The following is a 23994-nucleotide window of genomic DNA, read 5'->3' on the forward strand; positions in this document are numbered from 1 at the left end:
CCTCAAAATCTAGTGTTGGTACGAGACTGGGGAAGTCCTGGGCCTGGGAGTACCTGCCTCCTCTCAGGCAGATTTCTCCAGTATGCGTTGATGCCAATCGTAGGCACGCCTTAACAGCAGCGAAGGTCATGTGGTCGATGCAAGAGTTTGATCATTTGCTGAAGGGCGTGTTTAGAGTTTTTGAGGTCCTGAACTTTCTCGACTGGTCTCTGAGTGCTCTCGCCAAGAAAGTGGAAGAAAAGGACTCACCGGACATACCAAATCTTTTGAGCGTGATGTTTTGTATGGACAAGGCGTTACGGGATGGAACGAATGAAGTGGCAGCGATTTTCACGGCAGGGATCGTGAAGAAAAAGGTCCCTCCTCTGCTCCTTTACAGCTAAAGGGGTCACAAGTACAAAGAGCAGAGCTTTTGTTGCCCCCCCCCCCTTTGCTAAATTTCTTTTCCCTCAAGAAATTATAAGAGATATTGCCACTTCACTGACACAGAAGACCACAGAACCTAATCTCGAAGGCAGCCAGTGGGGTTTTGCTTCCTCGTTTGCGGCCAAGAGAGCGAGAGAGGAGAAGCAGCCGCAACAGTTTTTTCGAGGAAAACAACCCCGAGGTACGTCGGGAACTACTAGAAAGCCCTCCAGAAAAGGTGGCAAGCCCCCTTCCAAAAACCGGAGGCCATGAAAACACAGTCTCCTCCAGGACACAAAATAGGAGCCAGGCTTTTCTTTGTTTTGGGAAGCCTGGAGAGACAGAGGGGCAGACAACTGGACCCTTCAAATTCTCAGGGAGGGCTACAAGATCCTGTTTTACACCAAGCCTCCCATAGTTTTAGATCCCCTCGACTTAACAGCAAATTACAAGGACAGCAACAAGAGATTCGCGTTGAAAGAACAAGTAGAGCTTATGCTCTTAAAAAAGGCAATAGAACCTGTTTCATCCCAAGAGAATCCGGGGTTCTACAATCGACTGTTCTTGGTACCCAAGAGCTCGGGAGGATGGAGACCCGTTCTGGAAGTCAGTGCCCTAAACGCCTTCGTCGTGAAGACAAAAGTCACGATGGAGACAACGCAATCAGTGCTATCGGCGTTAAGACCGGGAGATTGGATGGTCTCATTAGACCTACAGGACGCTTATTTTCATGTCCCCATCCGAGCTCTCAGAAGTACCTCAGGTTCTTATTCGAAGGAAGAGTATTCCAGTTCAGGGCTCGGTGCTTCGAGCTCAGCACGGCACCACAAATATTCACAGCTATTATGGCGAATGTAGCCAAATGGCTGCACGAAGGGGGGATCCGCATTTCACTTTATCTAGACGATTGGCTTCTCAGAGCCAACTCCAAGAAACAGTGTCTGAGGACATGGAAATAACCTTGAACCTAGTACAGGAACTAGGTTAGTGGTGAACATGGAAAAGTCTCACTTGGAGCCTTCTTGTTCGATCATTTATTTAGGAGTTCTGATGAACTCTCAGGATTTTCGGGCTTCTCCTCCCAGGAGAGACAAGACCGATGCCTGAATCGGGTGCAGGAATTCCTGGGGAGACATCAATGTTCGGCGAGGGAATGGATGAGTCTTTTGGGGACCATTTCCTTGATCGAACAGTTCGTCTCGCTGGGAAGACTGCACCTCAGACCTCTGCAATTTTACCTCAACAAGAATTGGAAAAGGAAGGAACAAAGACTTTCAGACACCTTCCCAATTTCAACAGAGGTCAAGAAAGATTTAAAGTGGTGGCTGGATCCAGCAAAGCTGGGAGAGGGAGTCTCACTTCAACAAGTGAACCCACAGCTAATACTGTTTTCAGACGCTTCTGACCTAGGCTGGGGAGCAACACTGGGGAACAGAGATTTCTGGGGCGATGGCGCAAAACCGAAAAGACGTGGCTATCAACAAGAAAGAGCTGATGCAGCTTTTCTAGCTCTTCAGACATTCGAGGAGTGTGTGTCAGGCAAAGTAGTGGAAATAAGCATGGACAACGTGACTGCTCTAGCGTATGTCAAGAAACAAGGAAGCACCCACTCCTTTTCTCTGAACGAGACAGCCAAGAATCTTTTGCTATGGGAAAAGGACAGAAATATCGTCCTCCGAACGAGATTTGTACAGGGAGAATTGAATGTCAGAGCGGACCTCTTGAGCAGGAAAAACCAGGTCCTGCCAACAGAATGGACTCTCAACTTGGAGGTATGCAAAATGCTATGGAAGTTATGGGGTCAGCCTTCCATAGACTTGTTTGCGACCAACAAGACAAGAAGGATGCAGACGTTCTGCTCCCCGGTTCCAGACCCACAAGCAGTAGCAGTAGACGCGTTCTTCATGAACTGGAAAGGGCTGGATCTGTACGCCTTCCCTCCTTTCAAAGTGCTACACAAAGTATTAAAGAAGTTCGCGCAGTCCGAAGGAGCCAGAATGACCCTGATACCCCGTACTGGCCGATGCGAGACTGGTTCGCAGAGATGTTGCAGTGGCTAGTGGAAGTTCCAAGAACCCTTCCGTGGCTTCCAGATCTGCTCAGACAACTTCAAATGGTATCACAAGAATACCCGCGCTCTACAGCTAACTGCCTTTCGACTGTCGAAAAACTCCTTAGAACTAGAGGCTTTTCGCGAGAGGCAGCTAAAGCTATCGCCAGATCGAGGAGGACTTCGACCATCAACGTCTACCAGTCGAAGTGGGAGGTATTTAGAAACTGGTGTAAGGAGAAGAAGGTGCCTTGTCCAACACGTCTGTGAGCCAGATCGCAGACTTCCTTCTTCACTTAAAACTTAAAGTAGGTCTAGCCACGACTACGATTAAGGATATAGGAGCATGCTGGCGTCAGTCTTTTAGACATAGAGGACTGGACTTGTCAAGATCAGGATCTTCACGACCTAATTAGATCTTTTGATACTACGAAACAAAAGAAGGTGAACAGCTACCAGGATGAATCTGGATGTAGTATTAAGGTTTTTGATGTCTGGCAAGTTTGAAACCAATCCAGGAAAGCTTTTTTCAGAGACTTAACCAGGAAGACACTTTTTCTAGTCGCGCTCGCTACTGCAAGGAGAGTAAGCGAGATTCAAGCTATGGACAAAAGGGTGGGAATTAGAAGGGTCCAAAGCGGTTTTGTTCGACCACTTTAGTTTCTTAGCCAAGAATAAGACTCCAACCAATCCTTGGCCTAGATCTTTTACGATTCCCAGCCTTGGAGACTTTGCAGGTCAGGAACGTGAAAGGACTCTTTGTTCAGATAAGAGCATTACAGGTTTACCTGCAGAAATGCAAGGACGTTAGGGGGACTTTTGACAACTTATGGTGTTCGTTAAAGACCCCAAGAGGCCTATGTCAAAGAAACGCTTTGGTTCCTTCTTTATTAGAAAGTGTGATTCAGGAAGCACATTGAGTGCAATGAAACTTTATACAAGCCTCTAAAGGTAAAAGCCCATGAAGTTTGAGCAGTCTTGACGTCAATGGCATTTAGAAAGAATCGGCCCCCTAAAGCCATTTTAGACGCAACGTACTGGAGGAGCAGCTCCGTCTTTTCTTCTTTCTATCTTAGACAAATAGAAACGGTCTATGAAGACTGCAGAACCCTTGGACTGTTCGTAGCCACTGGCTCGGTGATGGGTGAAGGAGTGGATACCTCTAATCCTACATGTTAGGCCCTTGATGTTTTTATGGTTGTCTGTTGAAGGTTAGGGGAAACCTTCAACAGTCTAGTGTATATGTGTGTTATTTCAATCTCTTGTATGCAAGGATTGGATGGTTAGGTGGTCTATTGCCTGTTTAAGCCCATATCTAAGGGCATAGGTGGTTTTGTCGCATAGAGGTCACGGTCCGTCGACAAACCCCTTTGAGCTCGTCAGCAGCACAGGTTACATCCCTTAGCTGGAGCTCCTAAGGAGAGCAGACTAAAGAGGCAGTACTTGTCAAGTCAGCTTCCTTAGCAGGTAAGAATCTTTAGTTACCTATCAAGTAGTTGTTTTACAACAATGTTGCTGTCTCTGACCCTCCTCCAAAGGTGTCAATCAGCTATGTATATAACTGCCAGGTCAGTTACATATTTAAAAATGATATTTTTATTTTAAGATAAATTTTTAAATATACTTACCTGGCAGTTATATACAATTAGAAACCCACCCACCTCCCCTCAGGAGACTAGAGGGCGAGAAAATCTGAGGTTTCCAGGTAACTATCTAGAGGGCGTACAGGTAACGATCATCTGACCGACAGTCGGCGATTGCCGCGAGTTTCGAAAAGTCTGTCGTGACGTCATGACATCAGAGAATATAGGTATGTATATAACTGCCAGGTAAGTATATTTAAAAATTTATCTTAAAATAAAAATATCATATTTTCAGGTAAGGCAGCATATTCTAGGTTCAAAACAGGCTAATGAAAAGGGCGAACTAAAACTGAAGCCTATGAATGCCCTAACCCGAGGTGTATATCCACCAGGCAGTCTGGAAGATAAAATTGACAGGGGAAAATACCCAGTTCTTGGTAAGTTTGTAAATTGGTTATTGTGTTCTTTTTTTGCACATTTTTCAACTATATTGTTCAATCATATATGACAGATAAGAAGTACATAGCTAATTTCAACTTGAGTCATCTTTATGAGAATTCAAAGTAAATTTTCCCCAATCTTATCTAGAATAGCAAGAAATTTTAATACTAGCTTGTTAGATGAATTCTTTAGTATGTGATTATCAGAATTGAAAGAATTTCATCATTATTTATTGAAAGCAAATACTGAATTGAGAAAATATTCAGCACAAGAAATGGGTTTTAAGAAAATTAAAGTGAGATGACTGTCCAGCTGAAATAGAGGCCACTGTATTGCTCTTCAAAATGAGAAATAAACGAGAGCTTTTCTGTCATCACGTGTCCAAACTGTCTCGAGCTTTGAGATCCCAGCCTTTTCTAGCCTCTGCTATTTCACTAAATGTGCAGATTTTGATCTTTTCCAGGGATACAATTGTGTACAAAAGAAATTATCAAAGAAGAAACCTATTTCACGTGTAGTTGTGCACAAACAAGAAATATGCTGTGTCAGGTGTTAAAGATGAAATGTATAATCATTTGATTTCTAAAGATCACAGTAGGAGATATCTGGTAAGTTACTAATGGTCTCAGCTCACTTTTTTGTACATTCATTACTAAAGGCCTGATAAACCTTTTTTGTCTGAAATAAGCTTAAGTTTTAGTTAAACCACTTTATTGATAATTCGTGCATCATTATTTTTCATTTCATATAAGGTGTTATGTATTTTAATTTTTAGTTACTTGCTATAGTTACACTGACTACAGTTTATGCACGTATATATGTATATGTATTAAATATGCTTAAAAAAATCACTGTAGATGCACATGACTTCATAAATAAGCAATCCACAGAAAAATGATAGTCAGAAATCCAAGCGCTTTCGTCTTTACTCAGACATTGTCAAGGAGTTAATGAAGTACAATTGGAGAGAAAGGTCTCCGGTACAAAACAAGATCAAGAATACCAGATGGTTAATTGTCAAAAAGGTAAAAATTAAGAGAGATAATCCAGGATTATTGGATATCACACGGTCACAACCTAACCGAAATTACAAAGTACCTTTACAGTCCAAAACATGTAAAAACTGAATATATTAATTTTGTTGTTTATATTTATCTACAACTTTTTTCATAATGAAAGCATCAATTTTGTACATGAACTTCCCTGACAGAGATATACTTAGCTATAGTCTCCGACGTTCCGACAGAATTTCAAACAAATCTCGCGGCACACGCGACAGGTAGGTCATGGTGGTCTCCCTACCCGCCGCTGGGTGGCGGATGTACGAACCACTCCCGTAAGCTTGTCAGATTTTCTCTGTCGCGGGAACGATAAGAACTGTTGTCGGTTCCTCTCGATAGTTTTTCGATTCTCGCTTGCCTGGAGTTAATTTGGACTTCTTTTTGGTGACGTATTCGCTTTGTTTGGCTTGGCATACGCTGATTGTAGACCGGTTTGATTTTGATTTTGATTTTCTTTAACGATGTCTGACCTAGATTCGGTAGTTAAAACTTTGGTTTTGTTTAGGGTTTGCGTGAATGAAGGATGTAAGGTGAGGTTGCCGAAAGCTTCGGTAGACCCCCACACGGTTTGCATGAAATGCAGGGGAATGAATGTTCTTTTGCTAACCCTTGTAGTGAATGTAAGGGATTGAATGAAGAAGAATATAAGGCTCTCTCTTCTTATGTTAGGAAGTTGGAACGTGATAGAGTGCGTAAGGCTTCCTCTAGAAGTTCTAGTAGATCTAGAATGAGTGAGTTGGATGTGGATCCTAATACTAACGAGAATTAGAACCTTCTTCCCAAGTTGCAGCCCCTGCTCCCCGCACCGAAGCCGAAGATTCGCCTTCGGAGGCGGCAGCTCTGAGAGCCACGATTCGTTCTATGGATCAGAAGATTCGTCAGTTGGAAGGTAAGGAGAGTGTTAGTGATCAGTGCAGTGTCCCCAGTGTTGTGGAGGTGCGTCTGACCGGCTCCTTAGTGCCTCTAGGCCTAGACCTCTTCCAGACTCCCAGTTCCAGTGGAGTAGGAAAGTCGAAAGCCGCAAGAGGGCTAGGGAGAAACCCCCACCGGTCAGGCGTCCCCTCGGCAGATCCTGAAGTACGCTCCAGGCTGCCTCGGATCGCTACAAGAAGGAGCTACTACGCCAATGCTTCTCCTCTTCGTCGTCTCCCTCTCCGAAGAGAGGTTGGAACCTTCTCCCCCGGATGCGTCGCGCCCGTTGAAGAGGGCTTGGAAGGCTCCCTGCAGTCCTTTGGCTTCTAGTCCACGGATTTGGGTTTTCCCGGAAGAATCGTCGGTGGAGGCGAAGAAACCCAAGAAATCCTGTGATCGTTCTTCTTCTCGCGCTCCGCGCTCGGCGCCTGCCTTCCGAGGAAGAACAACAAGATTCGCCTACGAGAGTACTCGCGGGACTTCAAGCTCAGGTCACGGCGCTAGCAGACTCTCTAGCAGTTAGATCACGTAGGAAGAAGGACGTTTCTCTTCCGATCAAGAGATCTAGGCGCCGCTCTTCAGAGGATCGTTCGCCTCGTTTTAGGCGTTCACCTTCAATATGGGGATGGTTTCGTATGAAGAAGGTAGGGGTCTCGCCCGTGAGCGGCCCCTCGCTCGCCTGGCTCTCTTTCGACTTCAAGGCGCCAAACATCGGTAGGACGCTCTATGGAGAAAGAAGTTTTTTCTCCAGATTGGATTCCCGCTTCCGGTAAGCGCACTGCACCTGCTCATCACGCTATTTCTTCAACTCCCTCGCGTGAGACTTCTCCTCAGCAGCCTCAAGATTCTAGAAGGCGCCCTTATGCAAGTAGGCGTTCTTCGTCCAGATGTCACTCTCCTCGAGTGTCGGAACGTGACCTTCTCTCCTGACAGGCATCAAGAGTCTGGTAGGAGTCGTGTGCATGATAGACGGCCTGCTGTTAGCCGCTCTCGCAAGGTAGGCGACCAAGAGCCTACTGCACATCGATCTCCAGTAGTAGGCGCTCGTCTCTTTTAAGGCGTCATACTCCTGATTATTCTCCTCGGGGCAGACAACAAGAGTCTTTCAAGCGCCCTTCTCCGTGTAGGCGCTCTCCGCTTCTAGGCGCACTTCTCCTGACCGTTTGTCTCTTGGTAGACAACAGGAATCTCGGAAGCGACCCTTCTCCAAGTAGGCGCTCGTTAGCTTTGAAGCGCCCTTCTCCTGAATGTTACCCTCTTGTTAGACGTCAAGAGTCTCACAAGCAGCCTTCTCCTAGTAGGCGCATTTCGCCTTCCAGTCGAACTTCCGTTGATCGTACGCAACTGGGACAGGTATGGAGAGCCGCGCAAGCGGCTCTGCTCTCGATAGGCGCTCTCTCAACTGGCAGCCGCTCGCCTCGGGATAGGCGCAGAGTATAGTAGGCGCTCGCCCCTCCTCGTAAGCGCCCTGTGGGATATTTCGGAGGATTCTCGGAGTAGGAGCCCTACCTCTCCTTCGGCTGAGATTCCGTCTACCTCGAAGAGGGAGTCTCATCGTAGACATCCCAGATCTTCTCTTCATTCTCCAAGGGGATGTGAACTCTTCTAAGAGAGGGGCGTTCTCCAACCTCTCGCTCAACTCCTACTAGGATCCTTCGTCACCTAAGGATCTTCCGCGCTCGCCTCGACAAGACGTCCTAGAAGGTTTCCGGATGAGGAACCGAACACTTCTGCTGCTGTGTCTTCTTACAAGAAGCTTACAGAGCTACTTTTGCAAGTTTTTGGGGATTCCCTTTCTCCTACGGCTCCTCCTTCTCCTCACTCACTTTTTCAACGGCGAAGACAGCGAAGAGTTGTTCTTGTGTGGAGGATGAAGCCAACTCTTTCTATGAAGAAGGCACTGAGGAGTTTTGGTTCCTGGATGGCTTCCAAAGAAGAATTCGGGGAAACGATGTTCGCTTTTCCTCCTTCGAAGTTATCAGGACGCGCTGGTTTCTGGTACGGAAACAGGAGAGTCCTTAGGATTGGGTCACCGTCTTCGGCTGATTCGGATTTTTCGGCGCTGGTAGATTCGACAAGGAGAACTGCCCTTAACTCTGCTAAGACGACTTGGCAATGAATGAATTGGATCACATGCTCAAAGGCATGTTTTAGAGTGCTAGAAGTATTTAACTTCCTTGATTGGTCGTTGGGAGTCCTAGCCAAGAAAATTGAAGTGCCAGAGTCAATTTCGCCAGAAGATCTTATGTGTGTTTTGTCTTGTATGGACAAGTCGGTAAGAGACGGAGCGAGTGAAATCGCCTCCCTGTATGGGGCCGGGATCGTGAAGAAGAGGTCGGTTTTGTTATTGTTCCTTCTTAACGAAGTCTGTCTCCCATGCCCAGAGGTCTTCTTTGCTGTTTGCTCCTCTGTCTGCTCAGTTGTTCCCTAAACATTGAGTGCAGGACATTTCAAGATCACTTTTCGGCCAAAGCCACCCCAGGACCTTTTGGCACAGTCGGCAAGAAAACCTCGCCCTTCCTTCCCTACCAAGGCTAAGAAGGAAAAAGCAAGTGTTCGAGAACCCTTTCGAGGGGCGTCTTCATCAAGAACCTCTACGTTTAGAGGTCGTAGACCTTCAAGAAGGGGTAAGACTTTCGCCAAGTCTGTTAAAGCCCCCAAATAACTTGCAAGTCCTTCAACAACGGTGGGCGCCAGACTCTTAGAGTTTGCAGAAGTCTGGGCCCAAAAAGGGGCGGATCCTTGGACCCTTTCTATTTTGAGGGAGAGGTTACCTCATCCCTTTCGTCGAAAGACCTCCCTTGAACGACCATCCCAAGGGAACTGACGGCCAGGTACAGAGACCCCATCATGAATCAAGCTCTCCATCTAGCAGTAGATCAGATGCTGGAGAAGGGGGCTATCGAACTAGTGACAGACCATCATTCATCGGGCTTCTACAACCGCCTTTTCCTAGTTCCGAAGTCCTCAGGGGGATGGAGACCGGTGTTGGATGTAAGCGCCCTGAACTTCTTCGTAGAAAAGAAGAAGTTCACGTGGAAACGCCTACATCAGTGCTGGCAGCACTTCGGTCCAGGGACTGGATGGTTTTCCTTGGATTTACAGGACGCTTACTTCCACGTACCGATCCATCCTTCCTCGAGGAAGTTTCTCAGATTCATGATGGGGGGGAAAATTTTTCAGTTCAGGGCTCTGTGTTTCGGCCTCTCGACGGCCCCTCAAGTGTTCACGGGGATTTTGAGGAATGTGGCTCAATGGCTTCATTTGAAAGGGGTGAGGATATCCATGTACCTCGACGATTGGCTAATAAGGCCAATTCAGAAGATCGTTGTTTGAAGGACTTACAAGTAACTTTAGAATTGACGAAGGCTTTGGGACTTCTCGTCAATTTCAAGAAGTCGTCTCTAATTCCCGAGCAAGAGTGTGTGTATCTCGGGATACAGATGAACTCTCGGAGTTTTCGGGCTTTTCCCTCGCAGGAAAGGATAGCCCGAGGATTCGAGAGAGTACAACCTTCTTAGGGAAAGAAAGTATGCACAGTGAGGGAGTGATGAGTCTGCTGGGGACGCTCTCCTCGCGGAGCAATTCGTTTCCCTAGGAAGGTTGCACCTGAGACCGCTCCAATTTTTCTTCATCGGAATTGGAGTCGTCGTTTCTCAGGATTTTGACGTTCTCCCTGTCGTTAATCCAGGACATCAAGAAACATCTCTTATGGTGGACAGATCCCAACCTCTTGCGAAGGGACTGTCTCTTCAATCACAGACCCCCAACCTGGTGTTGTTCTCCGACGCGTCGGACACGGGTGGGGTGCAACTCTGGGAACCAGCGAAGTGTCAGGTACCTGGGTGGGGGACCAGGTAGCCTGGCACATCAACAGAAAGGAGTTGATGGCTGTGTGGTTGGCTCTGAAGTGCAGGTCAACGCGGACAACACTACAGCTCTGGCATATATCAGGAAACAGGGGGGGACGCATTCCTTCTCCCTGTTAACCAGACAGCAAGAGACCTTCTTCTGTGGGCAGAAGAAAGAGGAATCAAGCTTCTCACCAGGTTCGTGCAGGGAGAAAGGAATGTAAGAGCAGATCTCCTCACAGGAAAGATCAGGTCCTTCCCACAGAGTGGACCCTTCATCTGGATGTATGCCAGAGCCTGTGGAAGTTATGGGCAGGCCACCACATAGACCTCTTTGCCACGTCAAAGAACAAGAGGCTGGATCCTTACTGCTCTCCGATATCGGATCCGAGGCATTAGTAATAGATGCTCTTCTTCTAGACTGGAACGGACTCGACGTCTACGCGTTTCCCCCCTTCAAGATCCTGGGGCTAACCATCAAGAAGTTCGTAGAGTCCGATTTAACGAGAATGACCTTCCTTTAATCGCTCCCTTTGGCCGGCCCAAGAATGGTTCACAGAGGTACTGGAATGGTTGGTGGACCTTCCAAGATCGCTCCGCTAAGGAGCGATCTACTCAGACAGCCCCACTTCGACAGGTACCACAAAAATCTCCTCGCTCTCAGTCCTGACTGGCTTCAGACTGTCCAAAGTTTGGTCAGAGCGAAAGGCTTTTCAGCAACAGCTGCTAAAGCAATCGCAAGAGCGAGAGGAGACCTTCCACCTTGCGTGTATACCAGTCAAAGTGGGATGTCTTCAGACGTTGGTGCAAGAGGAAGAACATTTCCTCTCCAGTACCTCTGTGACCCAAATTGCGGATTTCCTTATTTTCCTCAAGAAGAATGTCATCTGGTTGTGTCAACTATTAAGGGATACCGCAGTATGTTGGCGGGCGGCTGTGTGGCGGTATTTCGGCATAGAGGCTTAAAGATATCCGATGATAAGGACTTGCATGATCTTATTAGATCATTTGAAACCATTAGCGTCCTCATGTGGTACCAAACTGGAATCTAGACGTAGTTTCTACAATTCCTTGGATCGTCTAGATTCGAACCTCCTAGCTTAGCTCCCTCTTTCAAGGATCTGACGAAGAAGGCTATCTTCCTTTTGGCCCTTGCTACAGCTAAGAGAGTGAGTGAGCTCCAAGCTATTGAGGGCAATGGAGGGTTTAAGGAAGATTCTATGGTGTGTTCGTTTCTTCCAAATTCCTTGACAAAGAATGAAAACCCATCACGGCCTTGGCCCAGGAGCTTTGAAGTTCGTAGTTATCTTTTCTAGTAGGGGAAGAGCCTGAAAGAACTCTTTGCCCTATGAGAATTATGAAGTATTTCCTTAAGAGGAAGGAACAACTTAAGGCTAATCAAGATGTGCTTTGGTGCTCTGTAAAGGACCCCACTCGGCCCATGTCGAAGAATGCTCTTTCCTTTTTTCTGAGAAGCCTTATTACAGAGGCACATGTTTTGCTTTGTAAGGAAGAACATTTTAAACTACTGAAAGTGAAAGCTCACGAGGTGAGAGCCATCGCAACTTCGCTTGCATTCAGAAAAAAATATGTCTGTGCGGAACTTGATGGAGGCGACTTTTTGGAGATGCCAATCGGTTTTCGCAAACCACTACCTACGTGATGTAAAAATCACAATATGATAAATGCTTCGCCTTGGGTCCTTTCGTATCGGCGGATTCGGTGCTGGGGCAGGGAGCTGAAACTTATCCTGTGTAAATTTTTTATATGTTACCCTATATTTTATATTGTGTTTTTTGTTGGGGTGCTGAAAGAGGTTGCAGGAGGCACCTCTTTTGTCGTAATATTAACCCTTTGTATTTTGGTTAGGTGGTCTGGTGGGTTTTGGCTCCTTGCAGAGGTAGTGGTAAGGATCTGTTAGGTAAGCGGACAAGGTCCTCTAACAGCATCCGACTTGGATTCTACCACAATATGGGGATCACATATCCCAGTGGTAGATCCGAGAGTCTTTCAGCATCAGGTCACGTCCTAGCTGTAGCTCTCCAGGCAATGCAGACTCAGAGATAGTATCTATGAAGTCTTCATCCTGAAAAGGTGAGAACCAAGGTTTTTATATCCTACAACATTAGTTGTTTCCCGTCTTACCTGTATTATTGAGCTGTCTCTTACCCTCCACCAAGGGTGCCAATCAGCTAAGTATATATCTGTCAGGGAAGTTCATGTACAAAAATGATATTGTTAAACTACAATAAAGTTTTGTACATACTTACCTGGCAGATATATACGATTAATGGCCCACCCAGCCTCCCCTCAGGAGACAGGTGGAAGAGAAAAATCTGACAAGCTTACGGGAGTGGTTCGTACATCCGCCACCCAGCGGCGGGTAAGGTAGACCACCTGACCTACCTGTCGCGTGTGCCGCGAGATTTGAAATTCTGTCGGGAACGTCGGAGACTATAGCTAAGTATATATCCTGCCAGGTAAGTATGTACAAAACTTTATTGTAGTTTAACAATATCATGTTTAAATAAACCAAGACTTGAATTTAGAACATTTCTGTTATTTTTGACTTGATGAAACAAGATTCAATGATATTCCTTTTAACTGTGTCATTACATGGGATTAAGGCTCTTGCTTGACTTCCAGTTAATAGGATGATCTAAATCTCTCCATATGTACGAATAATGCATATTCGATAATTTGCCCAGTTCTCACAGAATATTGATGTTGTTTGAGACGTTGTGAAAGAGATTTCCACCGGTTTGTCCGTAATAGACTTTTATCACACTTTTTTGCAAGGAAATTTTCATATATGCAGCCTGGAAGATCTTAAGGAGAATTTTTGATTACTAAACTCTTGACATTAATATTACTGAAAACAACATTTATGTTAAAAAGTTTTAAAATTCTAGGAATATCTAAAAACCTTTCATCATAGGGCAATTTTAGAATGTTATGCTTACTAAATTCAAGTTTGTCATTAGTTGAATAAAATGTTTTTCTAGCTCTTTTCCATGCTACATCTATAAAAGTCCTTGGGTATTTAAGTTTCAGTGCAATATCATAATAGTTTTAAGTTTCAGCGTCAATAAACTGCGGGCTACAGGACACGTAAAGCCCTTAGGAACATCCCAGAAAAACAGAATTTAACATTTTGATGGTGATTGGAGTAGTAATGAACAAAAGAGTCAATGTTAGTTGATTTTCGAAAGACTGAAAAGGTGAAATTTCTATCATTTCTATGGACATTTACATCAAGAAAATTCAAATTACAATTTCTTTCTTCCTCTACAGTAAATTTATAGAAGGGACTAAATTATTGAAATTATTAAGGAATTCTTGGAGATTTTTGTGAACTGGCCAAATACAGAAGATATCATCCACATATCTAAACCAAATAACTTTTTGGGGTAAATTCTTGGTAAGAGTTTTGTCTAAAAAAATTCCACGTAAATATTGCTAAGGACAGGAGATAAGGGATTACCCATAGCCATGCCAAACTTTTGTACAAAAAATTCCCCATTAAAACAAAATTTACTATCTTTGATACATAACCTTATGAGATTAATGAGGTTTGCTACACTTAAGGGAGTGTCATGACGTTCTAATTCCTCCTTCAAATATTCAAGTAAGTCATCTACAGGCACTTTTGTAAATAAAGAGACAACATCAAAACTAACCATATTAAAATCAAAATTCAAATTTAACACTATTCAATTTGTTATAAAATCAACATTGTTTTTAACATTCGTGTTAGAAATATTACCTACCAAGGAGTAAGAATTTTTACAAGCATAGATAAATTATACGTAACTGAGCCCACTGAACTAATAATTGGTCTGATAGGGTTATTGATTTTATGTCTTGACTAAACCATACATATAAGTAGGGAGGCGCATTGAGGTGTAAACTGTTTAATTAAATGGTCCAAAGCCCATTCAAAATGATTTAATTTTTTTATTAAAATGGGAGTTCAATGTCTGTTTCATATAAGTATCAGTATCATTTAGCAATGTCATTATTTTATTTATATTGTCACTTTATTCATTATTACCACTGCATTAGATTTATCTGCTTTTGTCACTTTTACTGTTTCTTCGTCTTTAATTTTCTTAAAAGCCTGGAGAAATCTCACGGGTACATTAGGGGGAGAAGGTTTACTCATAGCACCATACACAATACCTTTACAAATATGATACATCAGGGCATAGGTTTTGATTAAATTTTTCTAAATAACATAAGGATTTAGAGATGTCGACACAGTCCAGGTTACCATTAAATACACCAAAGCTTAAAACCATATCCCAAAGCCGCTGTTGTAGCACTATCCACTGGTTTGTCTGATAAATTAATCATGAAGTCCACGTTGGCATGCTTAGTCCAGTCGCTTTCAGCAATAAGATTTTTCAGCTTGACTTGAAGCTTCCTTTCAAGACGGTTGCAGCACTTTCTCAGTTTTCTGTAGCAATAAACTCCAGCATCCGATGTTCTTCCAATTGACAGGAACAGTCTGATTAAAGCCATTCCGTCTGCTTCTAAGTGTATTAAACGCATCATCTACTTCCACTTTTGTGATGTCGATGTGTTTCTGAAGTATGATGCGTTGAAACTCGTCGAAAGGTCGCTCTGTGCTAAACGAAGAATTCTCACTGGTAAAATCGACTTGGGCATCACTTGCTCGTTCATCACTTCTGTAGAAAGTTGAGTCGGAGTTTCAGTTTGTGAGCGATGATAAGAGCATTACAGAAGGATGTCACGAATAGAACAAGGTTCGGAAAATTCAAAGAAAAGGGCTAGAAGTTGCGTGTGTTTCCATTATGCTTAAAAAATCACTGTAGATGCACGTGACTTCATATAAAAAGCGAATCCCACAGGAAAATGATAGTCAGAAATCCAAGCGCTTTCGTCTTTACTCAGACATTGTCAGGAGTTAATGAAGTACAATTGGAGAGAAAGGTCTCAGGTGTAAAACAAGATCAAGAATACCAGATGGTTAATTGTTTAATTGTCAAAAGGGTAAAAATTAAAGAGATAATCCGGATTATCAGATATCACACGGTCACAAACCTAAACGAAATTACAAAGTACCTTTACAGTCCAAAACATGTAAAAACTGAATATATTAATTTTGTTGCTTATATTTATCTACAACTTTTTTCATAATGAAATAATAGAAATGTTCTAATTTAAGTGTTCTTGGTTTATTTAAACTTGATGCTTTCATTATGAAAAAAGTTGTAGATAAATATAAACAACAAAATTAATATATTCAGTTTTTACATGTTTTGGACTGTAAAGGTACTTTGTAATTTCGGTTAGGTTTGTGACCGTGTGATATCTGATAATCCTGGATTATCTCTTAATTTTTACCCTTTTGACAATTAAACAATTAACCATCTGGTATTCTTGATCTTGTTTTGCACCTGAGACCTTTCTCTCCAATTGTACTTCATTAACTCCTTGACAATGTCTGAGTAAAGACGAAAGCGCTTGGATTTCTGACTTATCATTTTCCTGTGGGTTCGCTTATGTATTAAATATACGGTGGATCCCCTGTAATTGCAGGGGATGCGTTCCAGACCCACCCTGCAAATAGCTAGAATCCATGAATACTTAGAAACCCATAAAATGCTAAGAACTCCTTCTTTTGTTCATTAAAACTCAAGAACAATCTATTAAAAATGCTTATAATTGGTATTATTAATAGTTTTACAACAAAAAGTTCATTTAATCATGAAATGGGAATGAAAATACAGTAATTTGTGAATATTTCTCTCATAGAAAAATACAGTGAATTTCTACATTTCCTGCAAATAATGCATAGATATGGGCCTTAGAGATTATCTGCCAATATGTGAGTCTGTTAATCTTGAGAATGCGAATGTGGGGTGTCCACTGTACACACACACACACACACACACACACACACACACACACACACACACACACACACACACACACACACACACACACACACACAATGCCTTCCGACAATAGTCTATTGTCGGAAGGCATTCTTTTGTTGCATGACAATGCCCGTCCACATACCGCCGCCCACACCATTAACACTCTTCGAGAACTTCATTTTGAGGTGTTGGAGCATCCTGCATACAGTCCTGATCTCGCCTTGTCTGATTACCATCTGTTTGGTCCACTTAAAGATGCTTTAACCCCTTCGTCACCGGCCTGCTGCATTGCTGCTAATGGTTGCATACCGCTTGAGACCCCCTGTTGACTGCGAATATCAATCATTACTTGCTCCCACTAAATTTTTATGTTATTCAAATTTTTCCTTTATATTCTTATGTGAAAACATTGTTGTATACGTATATCAGTGAATATTTTTTACCCATTGTCAAAAAATTTAAAAAAATATAGTAAGGATATCGGAAAAAATAGTAAGTTTTCACATAAGTGACTTACCAAACAATTACATTAGCTGTACGCTTTCTTACCTGGCAGTCGAAAATTCAAATTCCTGGCGGCAGTAGCAGCACTGCCATCTTTTGTGTAGGTGATACAGATCCCCCGCCCACTTTCGGGAATACCTGGTACTGCTGAGCTTTAGACTTCAATTCGTTTCCTGCCGGCCACGGGGTAACACCGGTGGTTTGTTGTTGCAGTCGACTTTCGTCGCCATTGTGGATTTTTTCTTTTTTCTTTTTGGGGATGTACAATTTCTTGGTTGGCTTTTTTTTGCTTCATCATTTAGCTGCCTAGTTATTAGCAAGTTATTATGAAGATGTCTGATGCTAGTTCTTCTTCAGTTAGGTTTTTGCAGCCACCAGATTAGCTAAACTATGTTACGATCCGCACTCCAAATGTGATAAATGTAGGGGTCAGTGCTGTAGCAAGGAATTAACTTGTGATGAGTGCGTAGTTTTAGATAACAAGGTTGGAAGACTTTTCAAACTCATTTGGATAAGATGGACAAAGATAGGAAAGGAAAGCAGCTCTAGAGCGGGTATTAAAACTAGAGTAGAGACAACTCCGTGCCTTTAGAGGCAAACAAAACCGTCACTATCTTCTCCACTTTTATCGAATATTTCACCTATTGATAGTCCAACTTCAGTACCAATTACTCCAGACCAGGTATCCCATGTTTCCGATTCCAACACCATTCCTTTTAGAGTCCAAGATGGACAAGAAATTTGAGTTCTTGGCAAAAGCCGTTATGGATTTGGGTATGCCGTTTCGTGCATTCGTAAAGAAGACAAGTGAAAAGGCCAGTTTCTAGCACTCTCCGAGTGTTCTGGTCTTCTACGATCTGCAAACACTTGGGCGAAACCACGGTCCAGAGGGGGCGAGACGAGAATCCCAGATAATTGTTACTACGATAATCGGGAATCTCGCCGAAGGCTCGAATTCCTGGAATTTCTAGCATTTGAGAGAAGCACTGCTGCTGAAGGAAGAATATCTTGGAGGGGCTCAGCTTGGATGGACCTGACGGTCCGTCGCCTCAGTAGACGGCCAACCCCCAGGGACAGAGAAGAACGAGTGTGAACATCCAGTTCAGCTCAAACTATCGTCTTCGGTATCCTGTTATCACCATAGAAGTCTTCCTTTGGGAAAACTCCTTCGCTCTCTTCATTAGATAATGAAGGGTGTCGGCTTTCAGTCCTTGTCCTTATTCCTCGAATGGAAGAGAATTTAGGATGGAGGTCTATGTACAGGAACCTACAAATATACTATGTATATTACCCTCGCGACATGCTTCTGTTGTCAGTTCAATTGTCCGAGGTGTAGGCACATACCGTTGTTTACTCTACGGGTTGTGACTGAGACGAATAGTATCTTCTTAATTGAACTGCAACTCGGGACTGCCCTGCAAAACCTCCCAGGAGTTAACCAGCTTCGATTTGAGATACTTATGGTATTGTTACAACAACAACACCTCAACGTTTTGCATTCACCGAAATCTGTTTCGATTAAATGCAATTGCTCAAGCGTATTTTTTTTGCACTCGATGGTTCTAGCCGAACGCATTCCTTCTTGGAATGGATTACCTGGCAACTCAGGATGATGAGTGAGTGAGAGGTAGCGGTGTATGGGCTGCCTGCCGCAGCCCAGTACCAGCTGGCTCTCCGAGATAGCACGGTCGGATTATGTCTCTCTCCTCTGCAATGATTGACTACCGAACCGAATCTCTGCCCGGCAATCACAGACTTAGGTCTCTGGTTGGCTGGAATTCTCACATATGTGAATGACCATCTCTACTGCATCGCCTGGGACATTGCGAGAATTTTCAGACAGAGATATCTCAATAGACTCGCTATCATCATTGTTTATCCGCACGGTAACAGAAGTCTGTAGCCTAGTGTCCTGCTGCATCGCACCTGCCGCTGCGATAATGCGGAATGATTTCTTCAGACATCTGAGTTTGTCTTCTAAATATATCTCTTTTTCATAGGTGTGCAATTGTTCATTGTTCACCCCGAATTGTAGATGTATAACAGAAGACATCGCCTGTGCCCCGCCCTGCCAGCTCTACTTCCAAGTATATAGATGTCCTCCCTGGATAAAGCTGGGAAGAATATGATGATGATTCAGCCCATGAGAAGCGGTTCTTCAGGCAGTACAATCCCTGTGTTTTCATTACTGGAAAGCGCTCCGCTTTCATTGCAACTCCGACTTCTCACCGAACAGCAATGAAGTAGCGGTTTAGCGTTTTCAGTCCTTTGTAAATCACAGGGATTAAGCCGTCTTCGCGGGTTGGTGTCATCGGCGGGACTTTTCTACGTTCAGAATCTTTAGAGTTACTTCTCTCGATTCGGCTGTGAAGACGTAGGTCGGCATTCACCTATCACCTTTGTCTTCAACGGCACATAGTGTTGTTTCGCATTAGTTGAGATTCAACTACTATGAGAACTGTCTTGCCATCAGGACCTCGGTCTCTAGAAGGCAATTGACTTTCGCCTGTTGGGCACATGCCTTGAGAGAATCATCATCTCGCCTTCCGGCATCGTTGGCAACAGATAGACAATTTGAATGGTCTCGGCTTAACCCTTCAAAAGGCAAGGGTCATGTGACACACCTCGGATGCTTGGACAGCTCGTCTCACACAACCGAACGCAGTCAGTCGGCAGCTGTCGAAGCGTCCGAGACCGTCATGAGCTACGCTGTGGCCTTTGTATCGGTTGTTCCAGATCAGTTATTACTTTGTCCTACTAGCGTGTTCCAGTACCCATAACCATCGACACAAACCGTGGAGTGTCAGTGTCTTTATCCACTACGGAGACGAAGAGACTTCGCCGCAGTGGGGTATGAGACCGCGAGACACTTCGCTGCAGTGGGATACGAGACCGCGAGACACTTCGCTGCAGTGGGATTCGAGACCGCGAGACACTTCGCTGCAGACTGCAGACGGATAGACCAGTATGGGTACTGGACATCACTCCGAAGAATATGTCGGACAGGAAGATGGATAGGTCATCGCGACCATATCCTTCTTTCCCTCCGGGACTGCCCACAGGTCCTTGGAGCCTCATTTCCCTGGACCAGTGGTGGATGCTTGCAAGATGTGTTTGCTTACCCAGCTCCGTAACAGGACAAGTTGCATCTTGTCCATGGTGTGCAGTTGTAGAAGTAAGAAGGATGCGAGAGTGACTGGCTCTCCCCCTTCCACGCCCTCGTCTCTCCATTCCTCGTCCTTTCGGTTGAGGATAGGACTCGAACTCATACTGGCTGGTTGGACGATTGATGTGGTAAGCCTATACATAAGCATCCTTTTTATGTTTCTTATCAGAATCATAGAAGCAATCCCGCTCCTTCCTCTAGCAAGGGGAGGAAGGAGACTGACAATAATGCAAACCCTTCTCAGAACTTTGCATTAATGTCTCTGACGCCAATATTTTTTACAGCCCTTTTTCGGATGAGTCACGATCCCTCACTCATTTTGAAAAGGCCCAGAAGTCTGACTCTTGATCACGCAGCTCCTATACTCCGATCAAGTTGTCAGAGGCAGCAGGGCACTCCCTCCTCGCTCGTACACCAGGAGGTAGTAGGCCTAGGGGTGCAGACTCCAGTCAGTTTTCTAGAGGCTCACTCAGATTCCTCCCACCAATCAGTGAGTCTTCTAAAGGTTTGTATTACGTATCGGAACAAATAACAATTTGTCGAAAATTGTATTTTTCCTAACTATACAAACCTGAGGTCCTTTAACAAATATGCCCACCTCATGCCACCCCACAATCTGAACCTGGGCCGAAAGGCATAATGGAGTGTTCACATCTGGGCAGCTACCTGGCCTCGCGGTAGTTGCTGCCTAACCACCTTGTTCAAGATTCAATGGCCATAATTCCAGCTACGCCAAAAGTATATTCCTATTGTTAAAGGACCTTAGGTTTGTATAGTTAGGAAAAAATACAATTTTCATCAAATTGTTATTTTTCTGAGGGTATCAAAAAGCTAGTGCAATGATGGACCAAGTGCATTGAAAAGCAGGGTTCCTATTTTGAAAAAATGATTGTCATTGTAAACTTGTATTGCTGTTGATTAAATAAAAAACCCCCCTGGGAGTGCGGATACTTATTGACTTACCCTCGTGTATATAGATATATATAGATATATATATGTGTGTGTGTGTGTGTGTGTGTGTTGGGTTACTTTTTTTTTACTTGGGTCGTTGTTATAATTTTACATAATGTGTTTTTACTTATAGGATGTAAAATTCGGGTTGAACAACATCGGCTCTTCTAGTTTTGCTTCAGAAGTTGCAAAGATTGAGGAGTTGGAAGGGAGGATTCATGCTCCAATTATGGACTTTAGTAAGTTACAATACTTTCTTTTTGAAGTGATGTTGCAAAATAATTTACTTTTTACTTTTGAAGATGTTCCTTATATCTTGATTTGTTTTAATTGAAAATAAGTTTTAAAAAAGTAACTGGAAATATTAAAATTTGGTTCTAAAATGATTTTATTTTGCTGGCCAGTGTTTAAATATAATTTTTAAAAATTGCTATTTCTTTTAAAGCCATAATATTACTTTAGCACAGTTTATTGTGCACAAGTTCCAGACATTTCATTCTTCTTTCAGAAGAAACAAATGATCAGGTGATTCAGGTAGGTGTGTACTTGCATGCGTTCCATAAGGCCTTTTCGTTAAGTGAATTTTGTGTTGTCTGATTTAGCTGCAACAGAATCATAACATTGAGATGAGAACAGTGTAAAATAATTGTGTAAGAAAATTTAGTTTTTAAGCATTACAATTACTTAATAAAAAAAAAATCTATTAGTTTAACGAAATTTGAATGACAACTACTGTGGAAAGTGTACCAAGGTACTTACTATGTTCTGACAAGGTGTAAAGGACTTGTAGGCAAGAAAGGAGCTCTTGTGAAAGATGCACAGGTTCATGGTTGAGAGTCATGCTGAACCTGGAGCTGTGCTCCTTCTGTAATTGTTTGTGCTTTTGGTGCACCTTTTGCAGATGCTCCTTCTGTAGCTGCTGATGCTAATTTTGCTGCAGCTGACAGCCTGTTCAAGAAAAAAGAATGCTTCTGGTGTTATTCTTGTCTCCTCTTCCTGCACTTCTTGTTGCTGCTCATGATGTAATGAGTAAGACTGAAGTTCATGAATCTTGTTAAGGAAATATTTCTCTTCATACTCCACAATTAAATAATCAGTATAAAATATAACATATTACACACTCTACAATTAAATATTCAGTATAAAGTATTACATATTACACACTCCACAATTAAATATTCAGTATAGAATATTACATATTACACACTCCACAATTAAATATTCAGTATAAAATATTATTACATATTATAAAAAACTGCATCAGCATCAGAAGAAAGCAATTGGTTGCTAACTTGAAACCAGAATGGTAATTAGCCAACCTCAGCTGCCAGTTCAAGCACAAAATGTACCCTTCACACACAAAGAAATATCAAGTGATGTTCAATTTTTTACTGAACAAATTGGAAACCAAAGAGACTGAAGAGCTCAGCACTGTGAATGGAGGCAGCAAAAAATACAGTACCTTTGGTCCTCATGAAGTAAACTGCTGCTGCTGTTAACAGAAATTGTGTAGGGGTTCACTGAATACAATACAGTATTAATGTGATTAATGTCATGACCTATGAAATGTAAAGATTTTGAAAAGCAAATGATTTCAGAAGTCTGGGAGTCACTAGAGCTATTAACAGAGTGACAGGTACACAAGAATGATTCGGTTAACTGTCAAAGATTCTTCAAGTGACTTACTTTAGGTTTTCGTGTGCTAGTGCTACCATACCTCAACTACTTGATCTTTTTATTTTGCAAGCAGAATGATGAATCTGGAATTGATTCACTTTAACAAATATGGCTATGTTAAATTGATGGGTTTGTGACAAAACAAATTTGCGTTTAGCTCTGCCTGTTTTAAAAGAGAATTTTTATGCTTTTCAGGGAGCCGCCAGTCTCTTGCCAAAGAAGCCAGACACAATTCCCAGGTGAGTAGGCACCCAATGATGTTTTTAGCAGCTTATAGTTCCACTGTGATCACCTTATTTTGTTGTTCTTTATTTTATAAGTTTCAGAACACCTTTCTTATAGGACCTTGATTTGTAGGTTAAAAGAAAACAAAATTTTATAAATGTTTTTTGTGCAGAATGATGTGTGTGTCAGTTTTGTAAACCATTACTACATATGCTAAAAAGATGATTGCTTTTTCTTTGGCTGTAGTCGAGTTAAGACATCTATCTGCACTCTGATGGACTATCAAATGGAAATTAATTTCATTTTCTTATTGTATGTATATAGTATTTGTATGTACGTATAGTGTTTGTGTTTTTGAACTTGGATTTGATCCAGAAAAGTAAACAGCAATAGCTGCGAAGGACATGAGTGGGTGTTTGGCTCTTTATGTCTGCTCTCACTATCACCGAATCTTTTCAGCTTCTTCCCTCATGGACTGCTCTCTCTCTTTGTGTCATCTGTCTTGAGTACTTTATCATAGATTTTGTACTTTTAATCATATTTCATTTTTTACAAAGACTTACTACATTAAATTAGCTGATTTTGATATTGAGCTTGTGCCAAGTGATAGCATGAATACAGAAGACAGAAGGGAAAGAACCTCAGTCGTGTTCATACTTTCAACGATATTTTTTTTACTGAAAAGTGCAATTTTGAATGCCTGTGTTCTGTTTACAACCCAACCTTTTTTTGCATTGCCACACACTGTGGATGAAATTCCTAATTTTCAGTGATAGAAAAGTTTATCCTAATTATCTCACTTTTAGCTAGTAGAACTTTTATGAAGGGAGCTGTTGCTTTGCTTACGGATTTCTGCAGATTATTTTGGGATTGGTGTGGGAAAATGTTTGACACAGAGGGCTTGTCATTAAAGTTTGTATAAATTATGGATCCCTCAGTAGACTTGAAAGAGGGGAAAAAACATCTGTAATCCCCAAACGTATCTGCAATGGTCACGTCAGTGGTTAAAAGTTTCAGTGGGTGAATATCTTCTATTAAGCATCCACACAGTGGATAAAATCGGCAAACAATACAGGCAATCGCAGGTCATGTGGTACTTTTTTGTATAGTTTACATTCCTACCTTTATTTTTGCATTCATTATACTAAATTTAACGTCTTACGAGGACGTATTCAAATTTATAGTAAAATGATTGAATTAATACTGCATAACAAGTAGGGGAAGAAAAAATGAGACAGGTTTTCACATAATAGCTATACCAG

At 42.7% G+C, this 23994-nt stretch overlaps 1 protein-coding gene across 2 annotated transcripts in view; it reads left to right on the forward strand.

Annotated features, from left to right (window-relative positions):
• The first annotated feature begins 4959 nt into the window (after window positions 1-4959).
• LOC135226411 (uncharacterized) overlaps window positions 4960-23994 on the forward strand; it is a 55708-nt gene continuing 36673 nt past the window's right edge. For both annotated transcript variants that reach the window (XM_064265934.1, XM_064265935.1), the window contains exons 1-3: window positions 4960-5087; window positions 20964-21069; window positions 22707-22746. In XM_064265934.1, the coding sequence (XP_064122004.1) occupies window positions 5043-5087; window positions 20964-21069; window positions 22707-22746 (191 nt within the window). In that variant the 5' untranslated portion in view covers window positions 4960-5042. The remainder of the gene's footprint in view (window positions 5088-20963; window positions 21070-22706; window positions 22747-23994) is intronic.

The sequence above is a fragment of the Macrobrachium nipponense genome, chromosome 14, assembly GCF_015104395.2.
Source record: "Macrobrachium nipponense isolate FS-2020 chromosome 14, ASM1510439v2, whole genome shotgun sequence".
NCBI classification, from domain to species: Eukaryota; Metazoa; Arthropoda; class Malacostraca; order Decapoda; family Palaemonidae; genus Macrobrachium; species Macrobrachium nipponense.